General features: G+C 46.5%; 2 protein-coding genes across 2 annotated transcripts; both read right to left on the bottom strand.

Moving 5' to 3' along the window:
* Window positions 1-568: 568 nt before the first annotated feature.
* Window positions 569-1,507, bottom strand: LOC134053476 (olfactory receptor 10C1-like). The gene has a single exon (XM_062508489.1). It carries the CDS (start codon window positions 1,505-1,507, stop codon window positions 569-571), a length of 939 nt encoding a protein of 312 aa, XP_062364473.1.
* A 16,205-nt stretch (window positions 1,508-17,712) lies between these two features.
* On the bottom strand, window positions 17,713-18,492 carry LOC134053477 (olfactory receptor 10C1-like; the record flags this gene model as incomplete). The annotated part of the gene is made up of 1 exon (XM_062508490.1): window positions 17,713-18,492. A coding segment is annotated over exon 1 (780 nt), but the record flags the coding sequence as incomplete, so codon positions are not given.
* Window positions 18,493-19,624: the final 1,132 nt, after the last annotated feature.

Here is a 19,624-nt window from a genome sequence, read left to right on the forward strand (position 1 = left end):
TCTAAAATTGAAGAAATATCTTTGAGGCAGTGGGGCAGGAATGCAATTCTGCACACCTCTTTTTTTTTTTTTTTTTTTTTTTTTTTGCCCCAGTAACAATCTCAGAATTAAAATCAGTACTCAATAATATCCTGGGCTCCACATTGTTGCCTGAACTATGTCCTCTCCTTTCCCCCAACAGATTTACTAAACAGTTTCAGGAAATAAATGCAAACAGGTGAAAACTAATTCTTTTCAGTTCTTTCAGTAAAGTCAGGCTCTTGAATATTACTCTTTGGTTCAAAAATTCAGAAGTATGTAAAGCACAATTTTCAAGCTTTTGAAAAATAGCAAGGAAAAGAAAAGGAAAAAAATAAGTTTATTGAAGAATTTCTTAAGTATGTGGAAGAAATTCCCTTCTAAAATGTTAACATAGCTTCTAACACTCCCTCTTAGAGCTAAAAATCTCCACTCTTCTCCCTCCTTCCTTCCCAATAGCTGAAGTAGATCTGGAAATTGATTTTCCTGAACAAGAATTTAGAGTGAAAAATTCCACCACAAACACCTGGAACAACCCAAATCTTCAATTTCATTTCCACACTAACTTAGGTTTGCTCCATTTCTTCTTCAGGGCTCCTTTCACCTCCTTATTCCTCAAACTGTAAATGATGGGATTCAATAAAGGAGTCACCAGAGAATAAGAAAGGGAGAGGAATTTATCCACAGATGCACAGTAGCTGTATTTTGGCCGCAGGTACATGGAGCCTGCAGTGCCATAAAAAACAGTCACAACCAGGAGCTGTGAGGAGCAAGTGGAAAACGCCTTCTCCTGGCTCTCAGCTGATGCCACGTGAAGAATTGCGGAAACGATAGGAATACAGGAATAAATGACCAGTGAGAAAGGACTCAGAATAGTAAAGACAGCCACCACAATGACCTGGATTTCACTTGGGAGAGTGTTGCCACAGAGCACGTCCAGGAGAGGCTGAATCTCACAGAAGAAGTGGTCAATGGCACAACCACACAAGGGTGAGCTGAAGGTGATGAGGGTGTGAACTAAGCCCACAGCAGTTCCACAGATGTAAGCTCCAACAACCAGGCTTCTGCAGACCCTGCTGCTCATGATAATTGTGTAATGCAAGGGGCAGCAAACTGCAAAATAACCATCAAGGGACATGGCGGCCAAGAGAAAACACTCAGCAACTCCAAGGAAAAGGAAGGAAAACATCTGCATTGCACATCTTGTCTTGGAAATACTCACTGTTCCCACCATCAGGTTCTCGAGAATACTTGGGATAATGACAGACAAATAGCAGATATCCCAACAGGACAGCTGAGTGAGGAAGAAATACATCGGGGTGTGAAGGCGATTATCACTGTTTTTTATCAAAGCTATCACTGTGTTCGCCATCAAGGTGAGAATATGAAGAGATAATAAAACTAGAAAGAGCAAAGGGTGTAAAGGAGAGGTTCCAGAAAAACCCAGGAGTCTGAATTCACTCAATCCACTGAGGTTCCCAAGGATCATCCTTGTCTGGTGCCTTGCAGAGCTCTCCTCGTTTTAGTGTCCAGCAGCCGATGAAGCTGCAAACAGCCGGGCAAATCTGCAGTCAGAATACAACTGCCTGCTTGAACAGACAGAAAGAGGACTAGAATTTAGATACTACTCAGATTTTGAGAAGATCTTCTGAAAAGATTATAAAAGCTTCGAAAGAAAATGAGGCAGTCTTATGTGTTTTGTTTCTGTCTATTGTTGACTGATTCTTCTTTCATAGCATTGCCTTCAAAGGCTGTATATTCACTACTCTCTTCAAACGCTCAGCTACCACTTTTACTCTGTAGAAAAAGAAAACTTGTTGTGGCAGAGATCTTTTCATGGACTAATCAGTTCAAGTCTCAAAAATCATCAGTTGCAACATTTGAATATAACAAAGGTAGTTTCTCCTGTTGTGGAGTGTGGTAGAAGAAGAGAGAGGATAGGAAAAAACCCCTAAATGTTGAGGTCTCCTGAAAAGCTTTCAACTCTGAGCACTGTGCAGTGAAGCAGAAGAGAGGTTTGTCCACAGCTCTTTATACTACATCTATATAAAGTCCACTGAGACTGGCTAGTGCTGATTGGAGCAATAAGGAATAGTTGTTAAGAGGTTGGATAAATATGATGCACGTGTATGAGCTGATTCACAGCCACCTCTAGTTTTACAGAACTTGCAAATGATTTCTATATAAACCCAGATATCCCACAGAACTATCAAGATCTGGTTTTACTTTGCAGTAATTACTATTACTTCATAATGCAGCCAGATTAATGACAGAGTTGCCACACAGGCTTACCATACTTATGCTTTCTCAGCAAAATTTGAAGGTGAAACAAAGATGCAGCCCACATTCACTTGGGGATAAGGGACAAAAGATTCACTCATTGCCAATCTTGATTTTTATTTCCCTGTTGATGTCCAGATCATTACAACTAAAAATTAGTTTACCTTGATCTATTTCCTGGCATACCTCATCGCTCGCAGATTTGAAGGACCCTTTTTAGGGTATCATGAAGAAGTATGCAGGCTATAGGTTTTGCTAAGGCACTGCTAATCCTCCTTGGCTTTATGATCCTCTGCTGCCAGATACTTCCCCTGCTTCTGCTACTGTGTACTACAGTCTGCTGAAACATGCCCACTTTAAACCATTTGGGTGTCTGTACCCATATGTCATTTCTGGGTCACACCATCAGTGACTCTGCCGTAGAGGAACCCAAGACAAAGGAGTGTGTATTGATGCAGTCCTCACATATACTTTGGGATAAAGTTGCACCAAAAAGATCATTCTTGCCCACAAATTAACATCTAGGTTCCCCTACTCCTTCTTCCGAAGGTTTGTCATTAATCAGAAAGATTAAAAGAACACCACCAACAAAAATAATCCCCATCCAACCAACTAATCAACCAACCAAAAATCACCCACTTTCTTTGCCACATCTGCTGCAGCAAACAAGGATTTAGCATTCCAATTATTTCTTTGGCTAAGATTTATTTGACAGATGTGCCCACCAAGCAGTCAGACCATCTTTCACAGCACAGACCAACTCACTCAATGTTATCCACTACCAGCAGATATTCCCATTGTGCTTGGGAGAAGGCTCAATAAGCAAGGCCAGGCATGGCTGTTGGTCTTCATTTAATTTTATGAAATCCTAGTCCAATTTAGTGATGGAAGGTGATACTGCTCCCTGCAGCCCTCCCTTTACCAGTGTTTTTACTAATACTTCTCCCAGCTTCCATGGTGGCAAAAAGAAAATCCCTTTCCCCTTCCACCATGTAATAGAATCATCAGATCATCGAATATCTCACGTGGGAAGGGACCCATAATGCTCCTCCAGTCCAACTCCCTGCTCCTTGCAAAAGTTATCAGTGAGTGGAGAACAGACCCACTCCAGACAAAGTTTGTTACAGAAGCCCTCCTGTCAAGTCAGCAGGTACAGGAAGGACACTTTTGTTTTCTAAACTCCTCAGAGAGAAGTCTGCATGCAGCTGGATCCTAGCCCAGCCCCAGACTCTTCAACAGTTTCTATGCAAAGGGTTACAGAGGTGTAATTGAGCCTGTATACAACGTTGCCCCGTGGGATTAAAGACGGCAAACCAAATCTATTGATATAAATAAAATTAAGAATTCATTTAAATTGATTGCAATCATTAAGCAAAATAACTTGATCACAATTATTTGTTACATAGCATCGGCAGCCTTACTAACATAACTAACATAGTGGAACTAGCATAGTAACACACCCTAACTAACTACTAGTGTTACAGTATAGTGCACTGTCTTGGAAGCAACAGAGAAGCAATTCTATGATATCAGGCAAAACAATTGCATAGAGATTGATGTCACTCATCCAACAACCATGAGCAAACCTATTTTGCTCAGCCATGAGAAGTGACCTTCAGGGCTTTCCCTGCTCAAGGGAGGGATATTCACACACCTTAGGGAGGTATGCTAGAAATCCTTGCCATGCAAAAGTGGGACTGCCCTTCTATAGCATAACCTGACTGGCTGCCTCTGATACATTTTTACATTAGGTTTTGGCAGGTCTATTCAACAAAATAGGCTTTGCTGCTGAAGAAGGTACTAGCACCACTTTGGTTTCTCCCATGTGACCCGTCTGACTCTCACTTCCATGTGAAGGCCTGGACATCCTTGCTGCTCCTGCCCTCAGATCAGGGATTCTCTGTTTGCATGTCCTCATGGTGTTGGAAATGATAGAACTTTACAAATACCTTTTCTAATTCATTCTTTCAATTCAGTTTTCTAATTACTTCTTTTAATTAATCATGAGCCGTGTAATTTTCCACTCTGTCATATGCCACTGTAGCCAACATTTAGCAAGGTTTGCCATAAGCTGCTCTAGTGGGAACACAGCTTGGGAAAAGCCCTGAAGCTTTACGTTTTGCTAAAACAACTGTAATTAACCTTGATATGCATCAATGGTCTCAGACCTGGAAGAGGCATTTTATGGCTGAATATGGACTCAAGGAATGTAGAATTTCTGAACCACATGGACACTGGGCATAACCCAGAGATAAAGAGGGAACTAACAAAGGTAATTCAGCAATTGTGCTGGAATGCCACTGTTCTCATTTCAGACAGGGTAGAGTTAATTTCTTTATTTCGGTAGCTCTTACAGTGCTGTGTTCTGGATTTGCAATGAGAATGGTGTTGATAATACACTGAAGTTTGGGGTTGTGCTCAGTCACGTTTGTCCTGAGTCAGGGACATTTTGTTTTCTCATCTTCTGCTCTGCCTGTGAGGAGGCTCACAAAAGAAACTGGCAGAGAGCACAGCTGGGACAGGTGACCTGAACTGCCCAGAGGGACATCCACACCACACAGCATCCTGCCTGGAATATAAAGTGGGAGGAGTTGCCCAGAAGGGCACTCTAAGAAAGTAATGTGTGCTTCCTGACACTAAAAGTAGCATTAGAGAGCTTAATTTATCCTGATGTTTTCAGTGACAGTAGTGACATGATAGTTTGGTCAAGCTGGTCTCAGCATTCTTTAACACTACAAACAGGAGGCCCTCCTTGCTCAAGCCGTTCCTGCTATGGTGTAGACAGGACACAGCTGGAGCTGCTGTATCCCTGCTCAGGCAGAGCATCCTGCCCCAGCTGGCACAGCTCCCTGAGCACTGTGACACTCACAGTCCATCACTTCACTCTGGAAAAGCCCCACTCTTCAACAGGACAGACGTCTAACCCCCCCTCCCCTTCTCAGAATGTGGCTGGAGATTCCTCCTTTGAGTGGGGACACCCAGCAAGATTTCACCTTGAGACTGAGAAAAAGAGACATTGGCAAAGGTAATATCAGTCTGTACTTAACATTTATTTTTCTAGCTTTAATTAAAAAATTGCTTCAATATTGATTTCAACTACTGACCTATATTAGCAGCAAAAACTATCTACACTGTGGAATGAAGAATTCTAATTAAAGCCTATTACTCTATTCACAAGCATCATCGCCCATATAAACCAACTGTTTCTTCATCTTTGAGAAGAAAAAAAGGACACCTGTGATAAAAAACTCAGTGCTCATCTTCCCTTCTGCTTCAGCCAGGGCCAAAATCTGACTGCAGCACTCCCAGAGTGCCCCGAGCTCTTCTCAGACCTGCCCCTCTAGGCCATGGGCACCCTCCTCTTCCTCGCCGAAGGGCGCTGGGCTGCGTGCTGCACAAACCGGCTGTGGAGATCATAGCCCAGCTCTGGGGATCTCCTCCGCTCCCTCAGCCTCGCTCGGGATTGCTCCTGAGCAGCCCTGAGCACAGGAGCCTGCTTGAAGCTGGTGTTGGAGGGCCCTGAAGCTGCGTTATCCCCTGGGGCTCTGTCACAACGGGAAGAACTTGTTCTCCTTCTCTTCCTCTTGCTCCCAGAGGGGTGCTGGTCGTCTGTGCACTGCACAAAGCGGCCGTGCAGGTCAGAGCCCCGCCGTGGGGATCTCCTCTGCTCTCTGCACCTCGCTCGGGTTTGCCTCCGAGCAGCCCCGAGCTTGGGAGACTGCTTCAAGCGGGAGCTGGGGGGCCCTGGATCTGCTCTATCCCCAGGGCTTTCATCAAAACATGGGGAATGTGTTGTCAGCCTCCTCCTCTTCCTCACTGAGGGCTCGTAGTCTGTGTGTTGCACAGAGGGGCTGCAGAGGTTGTAGCTGCCCTGCACGGATCTGCTCATGACCCTCCGCCTCAGCAGGACCTGCTCCTGAGCAACCCCGGGGCCAGGAGCACACTGCAAGCTCCTGTTGGAAGGTCCTGAAGCTTCACCATCCCTGGCAGTGGTGCTACAACTCGGAGGGCCCGTTCTCCTCCCTGCTGTGTGGTCCCAGTCCGTGCTGACCCCAGAGCAGCTGTGGCCATCCCTGCCCGACAGCGGGGATCTGCTCCGGTCCTGCTTCCTGCCAGCGCCTTCCATGCCCAGGGCCATGTCCTGCAAAGAGAGCTGTGGAGAGTTCCTGCCCTTCTCTCCTGAAAGGACCAGAGTCAGTGGGGATCTCCCAGGAGTTCTGGGAAGGGACATTTCTGAGCCTCCCAAAGGCTCTTCTGGAGGGCTGCCAAGGCCAAAGGGCCAAAGGGGCACAAATGGGATGAAGGCAGCCGGGGTGCTTGGAGAAGAGGCAGCACTGTGGCTGTGAAGAGTGCTGCATGTTGAGAGGGGGAAAAGGAGAAATGCTGAGATGCTAGAAGGAGATCCACTGCTCCTCTAGTGCACTGACCCTCCTCCCCAGAGTTAACTTCGTGCTGCCAGGCAAGCGCTGTGGGCCAACAGGAGCCACCTGCTCGCTGCTGGCTGCCCACTGAGGAAGGAAGGAAGGGGCATACGGTGGTGCCAGTGAGGAAGAAGCCCTTTCTCCAATTTTCAGATCAGAACACCTGGAGAAAGGAAAAGAAAGATCTCAGTTTTGGGCTGTTTTTGCAGCCCTCTCTGGGATTCGCTCATTTCCTTGGAGAGGTTTCGATGACAGAGAGAAGATTTAACCAAGGCCACTAATGGAAATTTTAGCTAGAGTCTTCTCACCAAGTCTACTCCGATCTCAGATAAACCTCATCTTTATACCTTCTAGACCCTCATGTTAAAGTTCACACGCTTGCTTGGGTTGGAAGGGATCTTAATGCTCATTTTGTGCCACCCCGCTGTCATGGACAGGAATACCTCACAATAGACAAGGCCCCTCCAAGCCCTGTCCACCCTGGCCTTGAAAACCTCCAAGGATGGGGCACCCACAGCTTCTTTGGGCAGCCTGTTCCATGCTCTCACCACCCTTCCACTCAAGCATTTCTTCCTAATATCTCATGGAAACCTGCCATAATGGGTCAGCTGAAAACTGATACCCTTCATCCTGTCCAGCCCTTCCTGATAAAGGCTCCCTCCCCATCTTTCCTGGCAGGTCCCTTTAAGTTCCCTCACTCTTTTCTACAAAAGTCTAGCATCACAGAGCAGGCAAGTAGCAGGCTACATCAGGGCAGCAGCCTGAAGGACAGACTTGGGGCAGCACAGGTTCCACAGCACTGAATGAAGCTGGTAGTAATTGCCTTTGGTGAGAAATCTCTGCATTCTCTGCACTATGAGAAGCAAACCAATAGACAGGGAAAAGGAAACATCTTCTGAACGCATCTGAATGCTGCTTATTACCTGGCATAAAACAGCAGGTAGGCTTGCTGCCTGAGAGCTGTGTCAAGGCAACGAAGCTCCACAGACTCATCATCCATCAGGTACCACAGCCCATTGCTGGCCTGTGAAAAAAAAAGGACAAAGATCTCTGCATGGTTTCTCACCAAAAACACAGGCAGAAAACTACCTAACAAGGAGTATGTCAAAACAAATCCAGTCCAGCCCCTCAAGACATCTCCTGCCCCAAAACCTTGGCTGTCAGTAACACCGACAGCAAAGTTTCTCTTCCCCACACACATTTTCCCCATTGGCAAGGAAAGAAAAAAGGAAGGAAGGAAGGACATTGCTGACTACCTTTGTGTAGCAGAAATAGTGTCCTGTATGACAGCTGACCCCACTGTGCACCAGGACAGCATACAAGGAGTAACGGAGGGGTTCTCCCTCTGCCTGGGACATGTACGGGCGAAGATCCAGGTACTCGGGGTACTTCACAACCTGCACAGACACCAGCAGGGCTCAGAAGTGACCCTGACCTATGACACAGAATAGCCTGCCACATCCAGGGGCCAGAGGTGTGTAAATACATCTTTGGGGCTCACAAGCAGCTGGTTTTCCATAAAGCACCCCATCACAAAGGTGTAATGCTTTGAGTGGCAGGAAACTGTTCTTGGCCAAAGCAGCTCTGCTGGAGAAGAGCGCTTGCCTGTCTTCCCAAGGGAATTCTCTCCCCAGAAGGGAACATGACGAACCCAAGACCAGTGCCTTGGCACAAGCTCAGGGAAATCTGCTCCAGGAAGAGAAAGCTGCACACCGGCTGTGTACAAACCTTGCTGATCTTCCTACCGGTGAAACAGTCAAACCTTTTTAGACACACCGTGAGAACCTTGGGTGCGCAATGGACTGTGAACTTCTTGAAGGCAGCAACATTCTTCTTACACCTTGAAACCAAGCACAGAACCCAGTGCTGAAATGCACCCAATCCTCCCCCAGGGTGGCCAGGCAACCTGTCCTGTCTCACACAGCTTTTGCTATTCTAAGGCTGTTCCCTGCTCTATTTTAAAGAAGCTGCATCTCCTCTGTGTGCAGCAAAGCTCCATGAGGCGATGACTTCTGCTCAATGACATGCAACTCCCTCACACAGGATCTGCTGGTAATATGTGCTTAGTAATCATCTTACGTGTTACATTTGTAGCAGTTTTCACCATCCAGGTGCTCGGGTCTCACAAAGTCCTCCAGAGCTGCAGTGAGGGTCGAGGCTGTCTGCAAGAGTGACAAATGAGCACACTGAGCTGCAGGGAATTGCCTCACCCAAACAACTCCCACGAGCTGACAAGCAAACCCCTGCAGCTGATGCTGAAGAGACCCACCATGAAGCTGTCCAGAAGGAGACAGAAAGAGAGTGGGATGCTGAACATCTCCCTGTGTATCAGAGGCTCCCGGAGCCATCAAGAGCTCCCTCCCCGTACCACCACACCACTCACATCAACTCATGACACTATGCAGGGGCATCAGTGGTGCAAACAACCCAACCCATCGGCCTGGGAGCCAGACAAGTGTTAGGGGAGGGCAAAGCAAAGGAGGATGAGGATATATTGAGGGTGCAGAGAGGATAATGCTGCTCGACCAGCTTAAAGACAGCACCTACAGAGAGACCAGTGCCATGGCCTCTGCAGGAGGACACCATCCATTCCCCTTCCCACCCACCACCAAGATCTCTTGTGCTCACAGCACACATTTTGAAGACAAATGTGCTGACTCTGGAAAGCTGCAAGGGCCTTGGCATGTCTTGAAGCACAACTGCAAAAGCTTCTTACTCTGATATCCAAAGGGATATCCAGGAAGGCCTCGTAGGAGTCAGAAACGGCTTTGCAGCTGACGCAGGTGACTGGAAGGAAAAATCCAAATGCTCAGCAATGGGAAGCTGACTGACACTGCCCATTTACACATTGTACCTGACCGACCAGACCAACTGTCAGGCACAGGCAGACAGAAGGACACAGGCAATGTCAAAGAGAGTAAGAGTTGAGGAAACATACCTCTGGATCTCAGAAAGCCTCCAAAGATTTGAGAGACAATGGTAGTGGATTGAGATGAGAGGTCCAAGCTGGAAACAAGTGGGAAGACAGAGCATTATCTCCTGCAAGAGTTTTGCTTGGCCTGAAAGCCCAGGGTTTAGGTTTCCCTTGATGGGAGCACACCAAGCAGTGCAAAGGGCTCAGAACTTTGTGAGGGTGATTTGCTTGTGCTTACTCGCTGCTTTCACTCAGACAAGCTGTCTGCATGGCATTGACAGTACAGCACAAGAAGTCATGGGCATCTTCCTCCCTGCCGGGCTCCAAATGTTCTCCTATGCCTAAGAAAGAAGGTTTCAGTTCTCTCATAGAAGGAGGGAAGGAAACCTGTTCAAGCACCTGGTACGACTTACGTTTGAAAACCTTGAGGACAGCCAAAGGCAGGATGGCACTGACAGGGGAACGCAGGACCTTGTTCACGTGTGCTTCCATGATGCACATCATGCAGAAACCCTGCTGGTGACCTGAAGAGGGACACAGGGAAGCTCCTTAGGTTAGCAAAACATCCACAGCAGTGGGATACTCCTCCTCTTGCACTGCCACTCCACTCCAATACTCCACTCCTCCCAATGTCCCAATGGTCCCAGGGCATTTTAGTGTGCAGAAAATCTTCAGAGAGGGATGGTAAACCAAGAGCTTTCTGTGCAATAAGCACAGAGGGTTTAACTTGCAGGAATAAAGACTGCCAGGGAGAAAGAGGTGTTTTCATTAAGGGTAAGGCAGCAGGCTAGGACAAGTGGGTTCTAGGCTCCAGTGTTCAAAGAGTACAGACTCATGGGGCTGACAAAGGGCTGCTGTTGTCTGAAAACAAATTTTACGTTCTGGGAATCTGGGACTTGATGAAGAGATTTTCAGGAGATGCTCCTAAAAGCACTCACAGGCCTGGCTGTGCTCTTGGGACAGCAGGTAGTTGGCCAGTGGGGGGGTGTAGGTCAGGCACTGCAGGACAGCGTTGAGGAAGCACGTGTTGCCCACATTGAAGAGCCCTGCTCCAGCACTCTGTCTCTGCTGCCAGACCATGCAAATCTTCTCTGGTGGGAAGAGGATCCTTTTTGGAGGAGCTATTCCCTCGGCGATGACTGCAGAGAAATTCCATTTGGAAAGAGATGAGGCGAGGAGAGAGAGCATATTTAAACTTTGAGCTTTCTACACAAGCAGTCAGGACAACCAGCTCAAACCTTCAACTCAGTATCAGGGGAAGCCTAGCACTGCCATTGAAATTTCCTGATTTGGAAAAGTCTGTTCCCCTGCTTACTTTGCCAAGAGTCCAACAAGCCCCAGCTCTGATTTCTGGGCCTCAGGGTACCTTGCCTTCTCACCAGAGCTCTAGACTGGATTATCAGGTCAAGCTTTCCCTGATTCTAACTGACTGGAACTTCTTGAAAACAAGCAAGTACTGAGCACAAAAGGCAACTCAAGGACCTGTCAGACCTCCCTATGAGCAATGATGTTTCAAAGTCTTCTTCACAGTGACAAAAGGTGTTTTCCTGGGACTAAACAACCTGGGGCAGTCTGGCTATTCTCAGCAAACATCCCAGACTTCACTCTAGCTTGTGAGCACATCATTCTGGGATCTGAGCACCAGTCATGTCAGCTGTCTGTGGGGAGTCACAAAGTCCAAAGCTGCCAGTGAAGCTGGTACTCACAGGAATTGTTCCCTGTTGTGGCCATCGTCCCTCTCAGGAGCAGCGGGCAAAGCTCTGGATGACCAAGGACGTGCTCCAGGAAGGGATCAGCATCAATCCCCTCACCTGATTGCAAAGAAATGACTACATCTCACCAAAGGAATAAAAACTCCAAAGAAATACAACCTATGGAAAGAACAGCATTTGCCATCAAGAGTTTCAGTGGTGCTTGTGCCAGCTGCTGAACTGCAGGCTCACCCCTTTGTGATCAGTGACAGAGCCCCAGGAGCTTCAAAGGTCCTTCTGAAGTGCTCCAGTGCATGTTACCTTCTCTGAGGAGGCCCTGCTGCTGTCACAGCATCAACAGCAGAGCTCTCTGGCTTTTCCCTCCTCTGCAGGAGTGACCAGCTTTCAGCCACTAACTTAACTACAGCCTTTGCTGCTCTCCTTCTGTCCCACTCCTTCCTGCAGTATCCAAGGTGGGCTTTTTGCCACTCTGGGCTCAGCCCAGCCCCTCAGACTGCACTCACCCCTTACTTACCTATCCTAGGCTATAGTAAAGAAAAGAGAATCAGCAAAGAGGAACTCTAGCCTAGCCTGTATGTGGACAGCCTACGAAGGGGCAACAGCTCAGCCTTCAGCTAGGAAGGTATAAGCAGCCTAGACTTTTCTCTCCTTCCTCTATGATCTATCCCAAGAGTCAAATCATAATTACCTGTGAGAGGACAAAAGCTGAAGGGGACAGTAAACAATAAATCTGCTTGAAAGGCAGAGAGGTGCGTAGCACGGGAATAAGCTGAGCTATCCTGAAGACCTGCTGACACGTTAGCCTGCTCTCAGGATACTGAGCCCTGGGCTTGTGAGTCACAATCACTGGAGAGGTGCCACATCGCTGCCCCTCAGTGACATGGGGGCACACAGGGATGGATCCCCTTGAGGTCACAGAAGCACATGGCTCCTGGGCCCTGGAACCACATGGCTCCCCCTGTCCTCTGATGCACAGGGGTTCACTGGCTGGCAGGGCCTCCCCTGAGTGAAGGATCAGTGAACTCCTTCCCCAGAGCACAGAGCCCAGTGAGCAGAGCCCTGCCCAGAGCTGTCACAAGCCAGGTCACACTTGTGTCTGGCCCTCAGGCTGCCGGGCATTTCTGTTCCACTGCACTCTGTTCTTCCACTGGCCTGTGCCTGTGAGACTCCTGTGCAAGGCACCCAAGCTCTCAGAGGGTCCTTTCCAGTGAGTTTGGTGTGCCCCCAAGGTGCACCCACAGGCTGACCCTGGGCTGGCCCCACCAAAGGGACCCCCAGAGGCTGCACTGGGTGAGCCTTGGCTGCCAGGGCCCCAGCCTCTCCTGGGCAGTTCTTCAGCAGCTTCACATTCACTCCTTCCTCCAGGCTGCCTTGGATCTGACACAGCTTTAGCCACATTCCCACTCAGGATGGCTGGAGGCACTTTTGTTCCTGCTGCATTTGACCAACAAGCTTTTGGGCCTTGCGGCAGGCAGTTGCTGTTCCTCGGGCTCCAAAGAGGCAGCTGGTTGCTATTCACCCCTGATGCCTCAGGATTGTAGCTTTTGTATTTTTCATAGATTTGCAATCCTGCCATTCTTATGCGTGTGACTCCAAACTCCATGCACAGTGTGAGCTGCTGCTTCCCCATTCTGCTCAGACACAGCAATTCCTGCCCAGGCCTGGCAATCAAGGACCCCTCACTGCCTCAGGCCCCAGGAAATGGAAACAAAAGTGAGTTGGGGGTGAACAAACTGAAGGTAAATGACTTCATTACCTGAAGCTGTCATTGGAAATAAACCTCCAATAGGCAAATGGACCAAACTTAGAAAAGGACGAGAAGCCGTGACCCACGGTCCATTTTGGAGTGTAGCCCCTGGGAGGCTTTGTCTGCCTGAAATGTTCCTGAAGGCCCTTCAATAAATATTGATATTGATATTGATATTGATATTGATATTGATATTGATATTGATGTATGGAATTTATTTATTCAGTAGATATATCTGCTTTTGATTCCCTTGGCTTTGTGTGGCCTGTGCTTTTAGGAAGCCCATGGAGGCATCAGCTGCAGTGTCAGGGAATGAGTGGCTGCTGCAGGCTCCCGGTTGTTTGGCCATTGCTCAGGTGACAGCACACCTGGTGCAGGTGAGGAGCAGGGTGGAGGCTCCTGGCGGGCCCCGAGCCAGGGCTGGGGCACGGGGCGGATCTGTGCTGCTCTGCCGGGTGTGAGCACAGCAGAGAGGGGGAGCAGGGAGGCGGGAGCTGCCGAGGGCTGGAGAAGCGCAGCTGAGTGCCGGGCTCAGGCGGACACAGGGGCCCGGCTGGGAGGTGCTGAGGAGCAGGGCATGGCAGTGCTGGCAAACAGAACCGTACCGAGGGGCTTGAGAAGGCTGGCACAAAGCAGGGTGTGAACAGCCCCGGGCTGGGTGGCTGCAGAGCCTGAGGCAGACAAAAGCATTGGGACCTTCCGCTGAGAAAGGAGAGCTGCAGCAGTGGGAGACAGAGGAGAAAGCCCAAGGAATGCAAGGAAGTGATGTCAAAAAAGAGCTAGTTAGACAGACAGAGAGAAAGGACAGAGGAAGATGGAAAGAAAGACAAAGAGCAGAGAGGGCACTGGCTGGGGAAAGAATAAAACCTGATTCAGACAAAATCTGAAATGGCAATTATTGGTTTGGAGAATTTAGCATGGTTTACTGAACTATTTTAAAATGAGAGCTCAGTGTCTAGCATATCCCTTGTAAAGATGTAGTACGTATTAGAAATACCTAGATGTAAAACTTTCTATCTAGAAAAACTAATTTTTCACCGTATTATGTCGAGACCTGCAGTGCAAAACAAAAGACTTACTCAGATTTAAGAACTACAGTCTTTTCTGCCTTTTTGTATTTGTGTTTTATTTTATTTGGTTTTTACTGCCAATTTACTGCCAATCTAGAGTTTACAATGTTTTCTGGAGCACCAAGGGCATGAGAGTCACAAAATTCCACGGGCTGGCTATTCTAGTGACAGCAGGAATCACTGGTGCAATCTGCTGGGTGTTTAACCTATGACAATTATTCCCAAGTAGCATATACTTCTATTGCCAGACGGAGTCAGGTTTCTTCCAGCTATACTTAAGCAGATACAATGAAAGCATTTACAGAAAGCTAAATTCAAAATCCCCTTTTCCATTCAAAAGATGAAAATAAGCAAGGTGTGGACACATTTAACCTCTTCCGTGAAATTCTGAAAGGATGATTAATTGTCTCTGGATATTCCTGTGAGCCCAAGCGTGTGTTTTCATGTTTCCGTCCCGCACCTCTGTGCTCCAGACCAGCACAAGGATCCTGGCACAGAGCTGGAACTCTGCACTGGATTTAGTTGTGTTTATTCTGCACCATGGTTGGTTTGATTCTCCCCCTGGCTCTCCTGTCTGTCACAGTAAGGCTTTCCCATTCAGTGCTCTGGAGCCTGAAATCAGATCAGGTGGGGTTAATTCAGAGTTTTCTGGAACAATACTGAAGATCTGTTCCAACTGGAGGAATTAAGACGAGTTTTTCACCTGTACACTTTCTCTCAAAGTGAGCACCTTGCTTCAAGAGGCAACTGCACAGTCAGATTTCTAGCATCAGCTGAGACCAAGCTCTGCTGTAAAGCAGACTCATTTTGTTCGGTGCAAGTAGTCTTGGGCAAATGAAATCATTCACAGAGCCTCAGGGTTCATAGATCTTCAGGTAACTTGAGGGCTAAACACCTCTCTTGAAACAGCTGAGATTTGCAAATCCTCGTCACCATACTGATCCCACAAATGTGAGTTCTCTGAGCTTTGTTTTACAGTTTCAGTCAGAAAGGAAGTGAAGGAGAGGTTGATTTTTGTTTTTATCATTGACTCTCTGCTTTCTCATCCTGTCCAAGGTACCACCACCCTTTCTTCCCCAGCAGAGACCAGGAACACGCAGCTTCCCCTGGAGGGGACTCAGTCCTGTAAGTTCTTCTGCATGCCTGCTATTCCAGGCCATGAGGACAGCACTCATCTGCAAAGACTCCTTCTGAAGCACAAGATCCCTGCCCTAGAAGTGCTAATTTCCATTTTGATAGAAACCATCCTTCAGGCTCAGATTCCAGACACTTAAGATGGGCAAGTGTGAATCCATGGATGCAGCTCCCCCAAAATCAAGCCATGAAGAGGCAGCTGAATCCCACCTGGTTTGGACACCTAGAGCTGGGCTCTCTGTTCAAGGAACTCATCCAGCCTTCCTCTGGATTCATTAAAACATGGGGGCCCTTTGGCACATTGTCTACTCCCTCTGATTTAGTGTTGTCCACAAACTTGAGAACTCACAAATTTTGCATAATCAATCAAGAAAGAATTGGACCTGCTGGTTTACCAGACTGAAACTTCCCAGGTTTTTAATGCTTACTTTCATTTTACTGAACTATATTTTACCATTTTTTTTCTTTGGTTGGGGGCTTTTTGTTTGTTTTTTGTTTTATGAATTACACTTTTCTTATCCCCACTGCTTTTTTTACTTGGGTTTCCCCTCTTCATCACTTCTTTCATAATACACACAGTTGTGCACTTCTCTAGGAATGCTGCTGTAAGGAGTCTAGCATATATGACTAGGGGAGAAACTTTAATGCCAATAAAGCAATATGACAAAAAACAATGCATTCTTTTTGTAATGCATTTGAAATTTAAAAAATTAAAAGTATGAGACAGCATTTTCTGTTATAATAAATTTTTTTGGTCCAAAATAAGATGTGATTAAAATCAAAGATGTCAAGCTTCTGCAAAGGATATTATACCTTATAATTTTTTTGTGGATTTACAAACTCTCAAGATAAAAATTCATATGACATCCAATTAAGAACCCTGTACTGTTGGGGGTTGTTTCTTTCCCTTTTCCCTCTGTGGAATTTTCCCCATTGTCATGCTAAGATACCTGTTGACTGGGCCCTGGTGACAAGGGGGAGGAGAGAGAGAAGAGGGGAAACCCCGCGAGATTGAAACATGCAGAAGAGGAAGCGGAAGGCTGGGCCTGGGTCCCATTTCCCCCTTGGAGTTGGGACGAGAAGGACGATCGCCGCCTGTGTTGCATTCCTGCCATGCCATCGCCGGGAGCCATCCTCACTGCTGTGGGACCCTGCCCTGCTGCCTTCTCGCTGGAACCTGCCACCTTCCAGCACTCTGCTGAGCCCCAGGACCCACACCGTGAGCGGAGAGCTCTCTCCATCTCTCTCTGTCTCTCCCTGGGACAGCTCTGCCATCACCCCCAGCCCTCCTGCAGCTCTGCGGGACCTGCCCGCCCCCAGCACCGGGAACTGCAGCTCAGGGAAAAGGTGCCTGCAGCCAAAAAACACTGGGACTGAGTTACTGGTCTGTTTGTGGCTAATTCCATAGCTGCTGTTGTTCTTGTTTGTCTTGTTAGTTGCACTAGTAAAGAACTGTTATTCCTACCCCCATATCTTTGCCTGAGAGCTCCCTTAATTTCAAAATCCTAATAATCGGAAGGAAAGAAGGAAGGAAGGATCACATTTTTCAGTCCAAAGGGAAGCTTCTGCTTTCCTTAGCAAACAGCTGTCTTTTAAACCAGGACATGTACTTTTATGATATTTATATTTTCATTTATTTCCAGGAATGAAGGATTAATTTAAGGAGTAATGCATGTCTTTATCTTTCCAATATCATTTAAGCTTTGAGCATTTAATATAAAGAGTTGTATTAATAGTTACAGAAGATTACAGTGGTTAAGTACTTCAAAGGCCTACACTTGGTCTAACATGTTTAAAACAATGACTCTAAAATTGAAGAAATATCTTTGAGGCAGTGGGGCAGGAATGCAATTTTGCACACCTCTTTTTTTTTTTTTTTTTTTTTTTTTTGCCCCAGTAACAATCTCAGAATTAAAAATCAGTCCTCAGTAATTTCTTGGGCTCCACATTATTGCCTGAATTCTGTCCTCTCCTTTCCCCCAACAGATTTACTAAACAGTTTCAGGAAATAAATGCAAACAGGTGAAAACTCATTCTTTTCAGTCCTTTCAGTAAAGTCAGGCTCTTGAATATTACTCTTTGGTTCAAAAATTCAGAAGTATGTAAAGCGCAATTTTCAAGCTTTTGAAAAATAGCAAGGAAAAGAAAAGGAAAAAAATAAGTTTATTGAAGAATTTCTTAAGTATGTGGAAGAAATTCCCTTCCAAAATGTTAACATAGCTTCTAACACTCCCTCTTAGAGCTAAAAATCTCCACTCTTCTCCCTCCTTCCTCCCCAATAGCTGAAGTAGATCTGGAAATCGATTTTCCTGAACAAGAATTTAGAGTGAAAAATTCCACCACAAACACCTGGAACAACCCAAATCTTCTATTTCATTTCCACACTAACTTAGGTTTGCTCCATTTTTTCCTTCAGGGCTCCTTTCACCTCCTTATTCCTCAAACTGCAAATGATGGGATTCAATAAAGGAGTCACCAGAGAATAAGAAAGGGAGAGGAATTTATCCACAGATGCACAGTAGCTGTATTTTGGCCGCAGGTACATGGAGCCTGCAGTGCCATAAAAAACAGTCACAACCAGGAGCTGTGAGGAGCAAGTGGAAAAGGCCTTCTCCTGGCTCTCAGCTGATGCCATGTGAAGAATTGTGGAAACGATAGGAATACAGGAATAAATGACCAGTGAGAAAGGACTCAGAATAGCAAAGACAGCCACCACAATGACCTGGATTTCACTTGGGAGAGTGTTGCCACAGAGCACGTCCAGGAGAGGCTGAATCTCACAGAAGAAGTGGTCAATGGCACAACCACACAAGGGTGAGCTGAAGGTGATGAGGGTGTGAACTAAGCCCACAGCAGTTCCACAGATGTAAGCTCCAACAACCAGGCTTCTGCAGACCCTGCTGCTCATGATCATTGTGTAATGCAAGGGGGAGCAAACTGCAAAATAACCATCAAGGGACATGGCGGCCAAGAGAAAACACTCAGCAACTCCAAAGAAAAGGAAGGAAAACATTTGCATTGCACATCTTGTCTTGGAAATACTCACTGTTCCCACCATCAGGTTCTCGAGAATACTTGGGATAATGACTGACAAATAGCAGATATCCCAACAGGACAGCTGAGTGAGGAAGAAATACATCGGGGTGTGAAGGCGATTATCACTGTTTGTTACCAAAGCTATCACTGTGTTCGCCATCCAGGTGAGAAAATGAAGAGATAATAAAACTACAAAGAGCAAAGGGTGTAAAGGAGAGGTTCCAGAAAAACCCAGGAGTCTGAATTCACTCAATCCACTGAGGTTCCCAAGGATCATCCTTGTCTGGTGCCTTGCAGAGCTCTCCTCGTTTTAGTGTCCAGCAGCCGATGAAGCTGCAAACAGCCGGGCAAATCTGCAGTCAGAATACAACTGCCTGCTTGAACAGACAGAAAGAGGACTGGAATTTAGATACTACTCAGATTTTGAGAAGATCTTCTGAAAAGATTATAAAAGCTTCTAAAGAAAATGAGGCAGTCTTATGCATTTTGTTTCTGTCTATTTTTGACTGATTCTTCTTTCATAGCATTGCCTTCAAAGGCTGTATATTCACTACTCTCTTCAAACGCTCAGCTACCACTTTTACTCTGTAGAAAAAGAAAACTTGTTGTGGCAGAGATCTTTTCATGGACTAATCAGTTCAAGTCTCAAAAATCATCAGTTGCACCATTTGAATATAACAAAGGTAGTTTCTCCTGTTGTGGAGTGTGGTAGAAGAAGAGAGAGGATAGGAAAAAACCCCTAAATGTTGAGGTCTCCAGGAAAGCTTTCAACTCTGAGCACTCTGCAGTGAAGCAGAAGAGAGGTTTGTCCACAGCTCTTTATACTACATCTATATAAAGTCCACTGAGACTGGCTAGTGCTGATTGGAGCAATAAGGAATAGTTGTTAAGAGGTTGGATAAATATGATGCACGTGTATGAGCTGATTCACAGCCACCTCTAGTTTTACAGAACTTGCAAATGATTTCTATATAAACCCAGATATCCCACACAAATATCAAGATCTGGTTTTACTTTGCAGTAATTACTATTACTTCATAATGCAGCCAGATTAATGACAGAGTTGCCACACAGGCTTACCATACTTATGCTTTCTCAGCAAAATTTGAAGGTGAAACAAAGATGCAGCCCACATTCACTTGGGGATAAGGGACAAAAGATTCACTCATTGCCAATCTTGATTTTTATTTCCCTGTTGATGTCCAGATCATTACAACTAAAAATTAGTTTACCTTGATCTATTTCCTGGCATACCTCATCGCTCGCAGATTTGAAGGACCCTTTTTAGGGGA

The sequence above is a fragment of the Cinclus cinclus genome, chromosome 24 (assembly GCF_963662255.1).
Source record: "Cinclus cinclus chromosome 24, bCinCin1.1, whole genome shotgun sequence".
Classification (NCBI taxonomy): Eukaryota; Metazoa; Chordata; class Aves; order Passeriformes; family Cinclidae; genus Cinclus; species Cinclus cinclus.

Bases quoted from the DNA above. Each gene is read 5' to 3' on its own strand.
- LOC134053476 (XM_062508489.1), bottom strand. From the start codon at position 1,507: ATGATCCTTGGGAACCTCAGTGGATTGAGTGAATTCAGACTCCTGGGT.